Below are 13227 nucleotides of genomic sequence, written 5' to 3'. Positions count from 1 at the left end.
ACTATAATTAAATTGAAAAAAAGATAAACTGTATATTTGTAATGTTTGAGATTTTTAAAGAACCCATTTCAGATTAGAATAACCTGTTACTGAAAGTGAAAACTGTTGAAAATGGTAAGATGTTCAGATGAATGTACCTATCAACTGTTAGGCTATCTGTAATTCACAGAAAACAAAAATTCATTACTCTTTTTTACTTGGCATAAAGCAGCTCCTGTAAGTCAAAAACAAAAAGAAAATCTATGAAAAAAACTGGCAAGGAACATAAATTCACAGTTTACAGCAGGGAAGTAAAGGTAGACAATATATATGGAAAAGATGCTCAATTTTTCTAAATTTAAACCAGGAATCAGTTACCACTTCTCACCTGTCAGAACCACAGATTTAAAAGTTTATAGTACTTAGAGGTCTAATATGTAAAGACATGAAGGTAAATGTGAGGGTATTTGTTATAGCTTAATAGCACAGGACCAAAAATAGTAGGACAGAAACAGTCTGTAAGGAGCTGGCTAAATAAATTATACACATGCTATTAGTACCGATTGTTTCTGGGAATTAGGAAAAAATACAGAATTCACTTTGCCATTTTCTGTTATATTTGAAGTTTTTCTTACGTGCATTCATGATGTTTTTAATAGTCATTTTTAGAGTTGAAAATTTCACTTTCTGTTTTTAAAAGCCATGTTAAAAATAGAAAAGAATAATTACCCTAGATTCCTTAGCACACCCTTTCTTATTCTCTTTTTTCAGTCTTGTTTGTCCTTTCCTCTTTGTCATCTTAGTCTCTAAAAATGTAATTGTTTCTCAAGATTCTGATTCAGGTTTCACCCCCACCTAGTCTGTACTCACCACTTCAACTCTCTGGAACCATATTTTGAACCTTTGTTTCTTAAGAAAAAGGCTGGACTCTGGACTCATGGTGTCTGCTTGAATTCTGTTCGTTCATCCAGCAAAGCTTTGAATGCCTGCCTTGTGGTGGCATTGTGTGAATGAAACAGCCATTCATAAAACTGCTAGTATGAACTTCACATCCTAGAGGGAAGTAAAATTAACAACAGCTAGCAATCTTTTATTTATTTTTTACTAAACTACAGTTGACTTACCATACTGTGTTAGATACTAGTGTGCAGCAAAATGATTCAGTTATACATGTATACACGCATACATATATATATATTCTTTTTCAGATTCTTTTCCATGGTAGGTCATTATAAGATGTTGAATATAGTTCCCTGAGCTACACGGTAAATTCTTGTTGTTTACTTTATATATGGTAGTGTGTATCTGTTAATCCCAAACTCCTAACTTATCCCTCCTCCCATTCCCCTTTGGTAACCAAAAGTATGCTTACGTTCTATGTCTGCGAGTCTGTTTCTGTTTTGTGAATAAATTCTTTTGTATCATAGTCTAGAATCCACATATACGTGATATCATATATTTGTCTTTGAATTACTTAGACTGATAATCTCTAGGTCCATCCACATTGCTGCAAATGGCATTATTTCATTATTTGTTTATGGCTGACCAATATTCCAATGTATATATGTACCACAGATCTTCTTTATATATGTGTACCACACATCTTCTTTAATCATTCCTCTGTGGATGAACACTTAGATGGCTTCCATGTCTTGACTGTTGTAAATAGTAACAGGTTGCAGTTTTTAACATTTTTCTATATTTTATATAACTTAAGCCTCAGGATAGCCCTTTGTGGTAAATACTCTTATTATCCTTATGTTAACATGAGGAGTCATCTAAAGAGACAAGGAACATCAGATAACTTTACAAAGGTCATACAACAAGTAGGGTGAGGCCTCATGGTCTCCATGGGCTGCATGGTTCTGCTTTTAATTATTCAGATCTGCTGCCCTGAAATTGTGATATGCCCTTGGATTCATTCCTCAGTTCCCCAAGGTGTAGCGTCATCCCGTAGCACTGTGCGGTTTGCTTCCAGGACCCTCTGCAATGCCAAAGCCCCCAGGTGCTCAGGTCCCATCATTGTCCCTTCTGTCCTGGCCCCACATACACAGATTCATTGAGTCACAATCATGTATTAAGTTTGCTGTCTGAGGTTGTTGATCCTGTGGATGCATAACCATGGCTAAAAGGACTGACTGTGTATTTATTGAAAAATCTGTCTGTATCTGGACCCCTGTAGTTCAAACCCCTGTTGTTCAGGAGTCAAGTGTGTATGTTATCAATATGTATCTCTGTGATCTGTAGAATAGTGCTAATAAAAACTCATGTAGTTCCAAGTAATATGGTGAGTACTCCATGGAGTGTTCATTGCGGCATTGTTACTGCTTTTTATTATAGTAGTGATGATAGTAATTACTAGAGAATCACATGGACAGAGGAGCCTGGTGGGCTGCAGTCCACAGGGTCGCAAAGAGTCAGTCAGACACGACTGAGCGACTTCACTTTCTTTCACTTTCTTTCAATGATAGTAATAATCCTTTTATAAAACATTGTAAATCCCTTCATGAAAAAGAAAATACCCAACTAATACCCTAGGTTAAATCTCCTGTCCATTTGGGCTTTCCTTTGTGTCCTGACCCAGGCCCTCTGCCCTCATTCTAGTGGACTCACTGTCTTCAGCTTTGGATTATTTCCCGAGTCCCCCCTACCCCCTGCCCCAGAGCTTCCAGCATCTACCCACAGGACCACTTGATGTCACAAATTCTTCCTTTTCTGTGTCAAACTCTTTTTTTTCTTTTCCTTCTTTCTTTTACACTAAGCTAGCCCCTGTCCTATTTTTGTCATCTGGGTTAAAGCTGTCCTTACCTGTCGAATTCTCTCCTGTTTTCTGCTGCCCTGCCCTTCTCTGGAGCTCTCTTTCATCTACACCAATGTAGTAGCTTTTCAACTTACTTCTTTGCCACCAGTCCCTCATTTCTAGTCCATCTTTAACAATTCCTCTAGAGAAATTTTTGTGATATACCAATCTGGTCATATTCCTTCATTCTGTAAAGAAAAGATCATTGACTGTTTCCTGGGGTCGAGCACCTCTCACTTGGCAGGTGTGGTTTCCTGTGGGTTCTCTGTGTCACCTTCTTTCCCAGGAGTGCCCTGACACTGGGAATGGACCTGATCCCTCCCCTCTCCCCTCCATGTGTCAGCACCTCCTCGTTTTTAAGGCTCTGCGCTGGTACCCTTCCTGCTCCTGCATACCCAGGCTCAGCCCTCGCTCTGGTGGGGCTGGGTGTGTTTCCGTTCCTCACCTCCGATGTAAGCTGTGACAGCTGGGACTGCTTTTGCCTTTGTCCCTAGTATCTTGGGACAGAGAACATGCACAGAAAATATTTCAAAGGACAGCAAAAACCAGAGACACTAAATGTTTATTGAAACTGCAGTTATTCTGCTTGTCTTTTGTTGCTTATAATTTTTGTCATCCTTTTTTCTGAGTTTTATGAAAATTAAAAATGTATACCTGCTGATGCCTTGGTATAGATCTCCATTTTGTAGAAGATAATAGGTTGTATTGCTGGTAAGTGGAAGAGCTGAGAACCCCTCTTTCCCTTTTAGAACCACTGTAGAATGTGTGTGTGTGTGTGTGTGTGTGTGTGTGTGTGTACACACTAAGCAGTGACTTCATTAGAGACCTGATCCATCCATTTTTTTAGATGAAAGAGAAGGCATTCATTTTACTGGGGGTCTTCTCATGGCTGTTTTTATCTTTGCACTGTGTGGTTTTGGAAGTAGCTCAAACTTTGAAAAATATGTACTCAGTAAGGGGAACGGCTCCTCAAACCTGAGGGTGCAGCTCTTCAGGGTTCTTGGTCCCTTCTAACATTGGTATAACTGAGAGCATGGAGTTTATTAGCTCAGGTAATATTTCCAGAACATCCACTACAGAGCTGGGATACAATGGCCCTGAAGCTGCTTTTAGTGTAGCACCACTTGAATGGCCTTGTCTTCTGGGTGGAGCTGAAGCTCCAGGCAGACCCAGCCCCCGGCATCCCACAGGTGACTGCTTGTTGAGTTACTCAAGGAACAGTCAAACCTGTTAACCTGCACCCACTGCAGCCACCTGAGGATTGCAGTGCCCTCAAAGGGTGACAGTGGTGACTGGTCGGGAGTGCTGCCCCAAGCCCACACCCCTTGGGACAAAATCTTCTCTTGGCCTTTTTTCCTGCCCAAGCCTTATTCTCCATCCCTCAATTCAGAGAGCTACCTGATAGCCTGGGAATTTTTCTTTTCTGCCTAAGTAAATAAAAGTCAGTTTTGATCGTTGATAATCAGTAATCCAACTAACAGAGACCTGTTTTTAGTTCAGGTGGGTTTAGAGTCTGGATTGATATTCTGTGACCCGATCTCCTGTTCTCAGATGCGAAGCTTCCTGGAAGGCATGTCCTTGGAGCGTCAGTCCCCTCCTCCTCTCACCTGCTGTTTTTTCTCTGTCTTACAGGGTCCACTTCCTAATACAGGTTGTCATTTCTGGCTCATGGTTTGGCAGCAAAAGACCAAAGCAGTTGTCATGCTAAACCGAATTGTGGAGAAAGACTCGGTGAGTAATACTTGGTATTTACAACTTACTGTACAGTCTGTGATTGTTAACCTACAAATATTTTCTTACTTCTTTTGGGATAGTCATTCATTAGTTTTGGCCTTTAATTACTAAAAACTAAAGTCAGGGTGATTCTGACTGGAACTAACCTATCATTTTCCTTTATTACCTTAAATATTTAAATAACAACTGTGGACCACTGCCCTCCAAACATAAGTATAATGGAGTGAGTACTGGCCAGTTGTGGTACTTAGATCTTTGGAATTCGTAGGCTTTATCAGAATCTTTATTATTAACAGAATCCTGGAAATTTTATGAAGAATTGAAGTGACAGGTTTCTAAAACCTTTATAAACTACCACTGGCTCTTATGTCAGGATGTAGTGAGTATTGATACGTATAGATTTATTGACGTTTGAGGTGCAGTTTAAAATCCAATGCTAATTAGTGGTGTGATGGTGGTTAAGTCTTCAGCTTCTGTGGCTTGAGGGTCCTCTTCTGTCAAACATGAAAATTAGAAAGTGTTATCTGTCAGATCTCTTCCAGCCCTGAGGTCTAGGCTTTTCTGCTCCTTCAGATCCCGAATTCTTGCTTTTTTCCTGAGTTAATAGCTGCTGGTTTTCAGCGGCAGTGAAGGTGCTTCTAGTCTGTTCCAGTCTGCAGTGTTGTTGCCACACCATGGTATCCTGCAGTGTCAGCATAGTCTCTGCAGTGGTTTTCGTGCTTGCACGGTGACCCACAGACCCAAGTGATTCGGGTGCTGTTGTTGGGACATTTGAGCATCGTTGTCAGCTGGAGGATTATGGGTTTCATCTCATTCTACAGAATAAATACTGTAATAAAAAGAGGAGCTTGCCACCAGCAATCAGAAATCACCTTCATCCAGATGTTCAATAAAAGTCAAGTTTGATAGTTGAGGTTGCCTCGTGTGTGGTGATACCCTGTTTGTCAGCATAATGATGTCAGCAGCTGCTGCTGGTCAGTGTTTAGTTCCTTAATTAATTAGGATTATAGTGATATTCCAGCTTTATTGTTTCTTCTTGAGTTTTGGTTGAAATTCTTCTATTGAAAAAAAAAAAAAAGGCTCCCACTCTAGTTACCTACCACCTTGATGTAGGAAAAGCATTTTTCAAAAGAAGTTGATTCCCACGTATCCTCAATATGTCACCACTTAGGTTTTCTTGGTGTGGGGGTGGGAGGAGATCAATGCTGTGAAGTCATGACTTTATTAAACACCTTGATTCAGTTCACTCCATGGCAGTTATTATCCTTGTTGTTTAGTCATGAAAGTTGTGTCCAACTGTTTTGCGACCCCGTGTGCTGTAGCCTGCCAGGCTCCTCTGTCCATGGGATTTCCCAGGTGAGAATACTGGACTGAGTTGCCATGCCTTCCTCAGGGGAACTTGAGGAATCTATGCAGGGATCTAATTGGCGCCTCCTACTTGGCAGACGGATTCCTTACCACTGACCCACCTTGGAAGCCCATTGTTATTCTTACTTGTAGTCAAATTGTCCCTTCATTGGCCAGAGGAGGCTTTTTGGGTTGGGCCCTGAGTTCTTTTAACAAAAACCAAACAGTCTTACTAGCTCCTTTGATGTCTGGAAGGACTCCCTGTTGCAGGCTTATCTTGTGCTTTCCTGTGCGAATCAGCTGTTTATTTAAGAAGCCTTGGTTTCTTTTGGTGAGCAGTGGTATTTCAAGATCATAGCAAAAATAGTAATCTTTGTTCTTATGGGTTGGTCTTTTCAGTGAACAGTTAAGGAAAATTATGTTTGTATGTTAAGATAACACTAGTGTTCATACTGATACTGATGCTTCTTCCTCTTTTTTTTTTTTTTTGTACTGATACTCTGATATTTGATACTGATATTAAAATTTAGGACTGTAGGGTTGATTCACCATGAATTCTGGTTCTCAGAGATACTAGTGATGTTGAATGTCTTATGCTCATTTACTCTGTCCCATATTGCACACAGAAAGTATTTGTAATAACAAAATCAGTCCATCACTAAAATAACTACTGAAAACAGTTTAAAATGTTTTCTCTCATCCTCTTTTTCTCAAGTTGTGCTTTACCTCCATCATCAGAGTTTACCGCATGTTTTAGTCTCTCTTAAGTCCCTTTTGTGTAGATATGCATCTGTCGTTGAGTCTCTGGTTGCTCTGTGTGTAGCTCACACTCAGAAGATCCTGAGGATGGGTGCCCTGGTCCCAGTTTCTTGTGTGTTGATGACAATACCTCTGCTGGCTTGATGCTGAAGTCTGTTTGGCAGAATATAAAATCTTTGGCTCACATTTGCTTTTTGAGCAACTTGATGGTATTACCCATTTCCTTCTGGCATGTTCCTGTCACAAAGGCACATCTTACTCTCTTTCCTTTATTAGTTACTTAGTCTTTTACCCAAAGGATTTTTTTTTCTTCAGATCCTATTGATTGTACTGAAATGTGTCTGTGCTGGTCATTCTGGGTCAGTTTGTCCAGGGACAGAGTGTGCTATTTTATTATGTGATTTCAGGCATTTTTTCTTTCTTTTAAAGAAAAATTTTTGTTGAATTATACTTGTTGACATTTATTCTGTTCCCTTGCTTGCCTTACTGTTCTTCTCCCAGGGCCTTCTGTTACACATATGTTAGATTTTCATTGCCTACTGGTCTCTCTTTATTTCCTTTTTATTTTAAAAATGTCCTTTTTCTCTTAAGGCATCATCTGTCGTGTTTATTCACAGCCCTGTTCCCTTTAATCAATTAGTCTTTGTTTATGAAATGATGTGTTCTGTTACTTTTGATTCTTTTTTCTCTTCTGGCACATCATTTATGAGTTGTTATAATTTATGCTCTTTCATTTCCTATGTCATTTTGTTTTTTTAATGTCTTTTAGCAGCTTTTGAAGTATTCAGATCAGATCAGATCAGATCAGTCGCTCAGTCGTGTCCGACTCTTTGCGACCCCATGAATCGCAGCACGCCAGGCTTCCCTGTCCATCACCAACTCCCGGAGTTCACCCAGACTCACGGCCATTGAGTCAGTGATGCCATCCAGCCATCTCATCCTCTGTCGTCCCCTTCTCCTCTTGCCTCCAATCCCTCCCAACATCAGAGTCTTTTCCAGTGAATCAACTCTTCGCATGAGGTGGCCAAAGTACTGGAGTTTCACCTGTAGCATCATTCCTTCCAAAGAAATCCCAGGGCTGATCTCCTTCAGAATGGACTGTTGGATCTCCTTGCAGTCCAAGGGACTCTCAAGAGTCTTCTCCAACACCACAGTTCAAAAGCATCAGTTCTTCAGCGCTCAGCCTTCTTCATAGTCCAACTCTCACATCCATACATGACCACAGGAAAAACCATAGCCTTGACTAGACCGACCTTTGTTGGCAAAGTAATGTCTCTGCTTTTGAAGATGCTATCTAGGTTGGTCATAACTTTCCTTCCAAGGAGTAAGCGTCTTAATTTCATGGCTGCAGTCACCATCTGCAGTGATTTTGGAGCCCAGAAAAATAAAGTCTGACACTGTTTCCATTGTTTCCCCATCTATTTCCCATGAAGTGATGGGACCGGATGCCATGATCTTCGTTTTCTGAATGTTGAGCTTTAAGCCAACTTTTTCACTCTCCCCTTTCACTTTCATCAAGAGGCTTTTGAGTTCCTCTTCACTTTCAGCCATAAGGGTGGTGTCATCTGCATATCTGAGGTGATTGATATTTCTCCCGGCAATCTTGATTCCAGCTTGTATTTCTTCCAGCCTAGCGTTTCTCATGATGTACTCTGCATGTAAGTTAAATAAACAGGTTGACAATATACAGCCTTGACGGACTCCTTTTCCTATATGGAACCAGTCTGTTGTTCCATGTCCAGTTCTAACTGTTGCTTCCTGACCTGCATACAAATTTCTCAAGAGGCAGATCAGGTGGTCTGGTATTCCCATCTCTTTCAGAATTTTCCACAGTTGATTGTGATCCACACAGTCAAAGGCTTTGGCATAGTCAATAAAGCAGAAATAGATGCTTTTCTGAAACTCTCTTGCTTTTTCCATGATCCAGCGGATGTTGGCAATTTGATCTCTGGTTCCTCTGCCTTTTCTAAAACCAGCTTGAACAGCAGGAAGTTCACGGTTCCCATATTGCTGAAGCCTGGCTTGGAGAATTTTGAGCATTACTTTACTAGTGTGTGAGATGAGTGCAATTGTGCGGTAGTTTGAGCATTCTTTGGCATTGCCTTTCTTTGGGATTGGAATGAAAACTGACCTTTTCCAGTCCTGTGGCCACTGCTGAGTTTTCCAAATTTGTTGGCATATTGCATGCAGCACTTTCACAGTGTTAGCTCATAGCATTCATTTGTTTTGGAAGTATTTTTCTTGATTGTTATTTGTACCTGTTTGTGATATCTAAAAGGAGAAACGACCATATTTTACAGGGATGTTTTCCTAGTGTTTTTCCCAATGAAGTGGCTCTAGCTCACCTCATCGCAGCCTGCTGGCCTCACAGTTTGGCTTTTGGGGAGATGCTTTTATTGTCACAAAATGTTAATTCCAAGTCAGTAGTTCTGCCAAAACGTAACAGTTCTAGGTAAAGGGGGCTTATCTTCTGATTCTTTCCCCTGACTTTAAGTATATAAGTATGCAATGTTATTGCTAGATATATAGTATTTAGTAGCAGATTAACAGGTATTTATGGAAAATGTTGTTGTTCAGTTGCTAAGTCATGTCCAGTTCTTTGCTACCTCATAGACTGAAGCACACTGGGCTTTTCTGTCCTTCATTGTCTCCCAGAGTTTGCTCAAATTTACGCCTTTTGAGTCAGTGATGACATCCAACCATCTCATCCTCTATCACCCCCTTCTCCTGCCTTCAGTCTTTCCCAGCATCAGGGTCTTTTCTAGTAAGTCGATTCATTGCATCAGGTAGCCAAAGTATTGGAGCTTCAGCTTTGGCAACAGTTCTTCCAGTGAATATTCAGGGTTGATTTCCTTTAGAATTGACTTGGCTTCATCTCCTTGCAGTCCAAGGGACTCTCAAAAGTCTTGTCTAGCACCACAGTTCAAAAGCATCAATTCTTTGGTGCTCAGCCTTCTTTATGGTCCAACTCTCACATCCAGACATGACTACTGGAAAAGCCATAGCTTTGACTTTATGGACCTTTATTGGCGAAGTGATATCCCTGCTTTTTAATATGCTGTCTAGGTTTGTTATAGCTTATGGAAAGTACTTATAAAATAAAGCCTTTCGGTACTGTTTGAAGATACAATTCTTGCAAGAGTTTTATATTTAAAGAAACATTGAGTAAATACCAGTATGATGTTGAAATACAGGTTATCCTGCTTTAGAAATGACAACTTGATTTTCATTTTATGAACATGATATCTGTTTTTTTAAGTGTGTAAGTTATAAGAACATTTTACAAACTGCATTTATAAGATGTCAATCTTATTAAAATACATTAAACATCAAACATAGTGTGATTGTTCCTAGATTGGGGTACTTGAAAAATATATAGCTTGTGTGTGGTTTGTTTTCCTTTCCAGCTTTTTGTGGTTTCATTATGTCTATGTTCTTAACTTTAGGTTAAATGTGCACAGTACTGGCCTACAAAAGATGACCGGGAGATGCTGTTTAAGGAAACAGGCTTCAGCGTGAAGTTCCTGTCAGAGGACGTGAAGTCCTATTACACAGTCCATCTGTTGCAGTTAGGAAATACCAGGGTAAGACTGCTTGTGCCCAGACTATGGGGCTTCATGTGGTGACTTTAAGGATTATTCTTTGTTCTTAGATTTGAAGTTTGGGGCAGCCTATTCATTGCAGCAATGCCTGTAATGGTTCACAGCCATAACCATGTCCTCATAGATTTTGTTCCCATATGTGGTGGCACTCTGAGAATTCTTAAGAAATGCTGGAAACTAAGAATTGTGAAGTTCAGGTTGATATATGAGGATTCTGAGCAACTGATCAGTATTATACTTGGTTGAAGATTGAGGGAGAGGGCTTTAGAATTGGGCAGCCTGGGTTTACATCCAGTGCTGCTGCTCAGTGATCCCTGCCCAGGCCCCCCTTGTCTGTAGGGGGCGGCCATGGTGCCTCCCTGTTCACATTTGTGACATCAAGTGAGGACATGGGTATCATGTGAGGAGGTATGTGCAAAGGCACTGGTACAGAGCACGTGCCTGGGAAATGCTAGCTCTTGTTTTTGACGCTTGGAGAGAGTTGCTAATTCGAGGGGTTTGTCACATGGAAATGTGTCTTTATTGAGCTGGTGAAATAAATTTACCGTATGACCTCATCAGTGTTTGTTTGGATTTTTTCCAAAAATGTAAGACTCGTTCCTTGGTGCCTGGGTGAGAAACAGGCACGCAGTTGGTTGTGACCCTACTGTTGTTGTCTAAGCATCAACATAGTTCCCCCTCTTCCCATTCACCTCTTTGCTTTCTTTGGTTTGTATTTAGAATAATGAAAAAATATGAACTAAGAGTGATTCTGAGATACACTCAGAAACTAGAAAAACTAGAAAATATGAAAATGTTTGCCCAGAAATGGCTTCAGGGATGTATCTGGTCTATAAAGCAAGATACTGTTTTAGTTAAGTATTAAGTGAATTGAGTATTAATGTGTGATCATTAATCCAAAAGAAAAAAAAAATTTGTGGAGAAGGGAGGTATATACACTTTCTAGATGTGCCGAATTATCTTTTGTGGTTATCTCCTAAAACACCTGTCCTTTGTGACATAAGCATAGGTGTGTACTGTGTGCATCTGACTGGGTCCAGCTTCCATGAGAACATAACTCAGCTCTGAGGTCATTCAGGGAGGGGCCTTCTTTATGAATCTCCTCACTGTGTGTGTTTTGCACCAGTGATTTCATTTGTGTGTATCTTAAGCTGCACTGAAATACATCAACTGCTACTTGGTACTGGTTGTCCAGCCCTTATTCCCAGAAATAGAACTTCATTTCCATAAACTTCTCATGGTTCTGGGAATCACCTTCTCTTAGTATTTATGTATCCTAGGTACTGCATCTGCTTGTGGCATTAAAATTGATTTAGCAGGAGATTGGCATAGGTGTTTTTCTCTGTCCTGAGAATTGATTACACTTGAAATAATAAAATACATTTGTATTTTGTTTATCAGCTTGTGAAGTATTTTCACATGTATATAGTTTGACCCGTAGTCTTCCTACAATGTAGATAAACTCCTAATCCTGTTTTTCTTACTAAAAGAAAATAACCTAAAAATCTATTAGGTTAATGGATTTTTCCCATAAATAGATTACTTAGCCGAATTCCATATCTCCTAACTTCTAATGACATGGAACCAAGTTTAATTGTTGTGGAAAGAGCCTTGGTTCTAAAGTTTCTGAAGCGGAGGCCACCCTGGGAGTGGGCCAGCCCCTGCGATTCATTTGCTGGCAGCGTGTGGTTTCTTACTGGCCTGTGTTCAGAGTCCACTGTAATTGAACAGCAACAGTTGATGTTCTTCTTCACAGTCTGTAGTGAGAGTGAGCAGTGTTGGAAGGATAAGGTAGCATTTTAGTGAATGAGACAGGATTGTGTTAGTCACATTCAGACCCAGGAGCCATGTGGCCTGAATCCTGGCTGCTGCTCCTGGCCGTGTGACCAGCCCCGTACTTGATCTCTGTGCCTATGTTCGCTCATCTGCAAAACGAGGGTGATGGCGTGCTTGCCTCATGGGGTTGTCACCTTGACTGCATGAGTTAGTGCTCTGATGGTGCCTGAGGTTCTGGGCTCCCCTGGGTGAGGGTTCCCATGGGAATGGAGTGAGTCGGGAGGGCCTGCAGGAGCCAGGGTGTTGGAGACGGGCGAGCTGAAGGAGAAGGTGCTGATAAAGTAGGACCACCCTCTCTTGTTCCTGAGGTCAGAGTACCAGGTCGCTTCTAGAGGGGTCTCCTGACCGACCTGGGCAGAGCTGCCCTATCAGGCCTTCTCTGAGGGGACCTTGCATCTGACGTGTCTGATGGAGCAGTGGAGCACCAGCAGTCTTTTCAGCATCATGATGAGAGCTCAATCTGAACTTTTGCCCACAAATCCATTCTGCTTTTGAATGGCTTAAGCTGTGGAGGTAGTTTTGAGGGGCTTTTAAAATCCAAGGTCACGTGGAGAACTTGCCTTTCGGGCTTTTCTGTTTACTTGCCCTTTGGTGTTTTCCATGTGTCTTCGGTCAGGTTTAGGTGATTGAGTTCCTGGAAGACAGTGTCGTGCTGAGTTCTGTTTCTTCTGCCCCAGGTTTGCCCCACCAGGCTCCTGTCCTGTGCACCTTCCGTCCAGCTTGTGCCCATTTCTTGCTTCGGTCACTTAAAGTGTTGGGGTCCTTACAGTGGGTGCACTGAGTCCACTGTTCACCACCCTGAGTGCTTGTTCTGAAATGCGGAGTCCTTCCCCAAGGGTCTGGAAGCCTTTCCACGGCCCCTGTGGCAGCCCCAGCCCACCTGCCCTTGCCACTCTTCTACCCACCAATTCTCCTGCCCGTGCCTGTCTCAGGCACGCCCTTCCGTCTGCTTAGCCTCTGCTTAGAACTGGGCCCTCATGCCCCTGGCATATTGCTGTCTTCACCATCTGGGCTTCCGGTCAACTCCCAGAGTGACTTTTGGTGACCATGTATTTAGCATGGCCATTGCAGCGGCCCTGCAGGAGCTGGTTAAGGACTGGACTAGGACAGTGACCTCGAGGGGGACAGGGTCAACACCTTGCTGCTCTCCAGATGGAGCAGAAACACAGA

The 13227-nt window shown here is 41.6% G+C and overlaps 1 protein-coding gene across 6 annotated transcripts in view; it reads left to right on the top strand.

Moving 5' to 3' along the window:
- PTPN2 (protein tyrosine phosphatase non-receptor type 2) overlaps nt 1-13227 on the top strand; it is an 86286-nt gene that overhangs the window by 34805 nt on the left and 38254 nt on the right. For all 6 annotated transcript variants that reach the window (XM_061399992.1, XM_061399989.1, XM_061399988.1 and 3 more), the window contains exons 4-5: nt 4412-4510; nt 10066-10203. In XM_061399992.1, the coding sequence (XP_061255976.1) occupies nt 4412-4510; nt 10066-10203 (237 nt within the window). The remainder of the gene's footprint in view (nt 1-4411; nt 4511-10065; nt 10204-13227) is intronic.

This window comes from Bos javanicus, chromosome 24, assembly GCF_032452875.1.
Source record: "Bos javanicus breed banteng chromosome 24, ARS-OSU_banteng_1.0, whole genome shotgun sequence".
Classification (NCBI taxonomy): Eukaryota; Metazoa; Chordata; class Mammalia; order Artiodactyla; family Bovidae; genus Bos; species Bos javanicus.
This window is presented reverse-complemented; position numbering and strand designations above follow the sequence as displayed.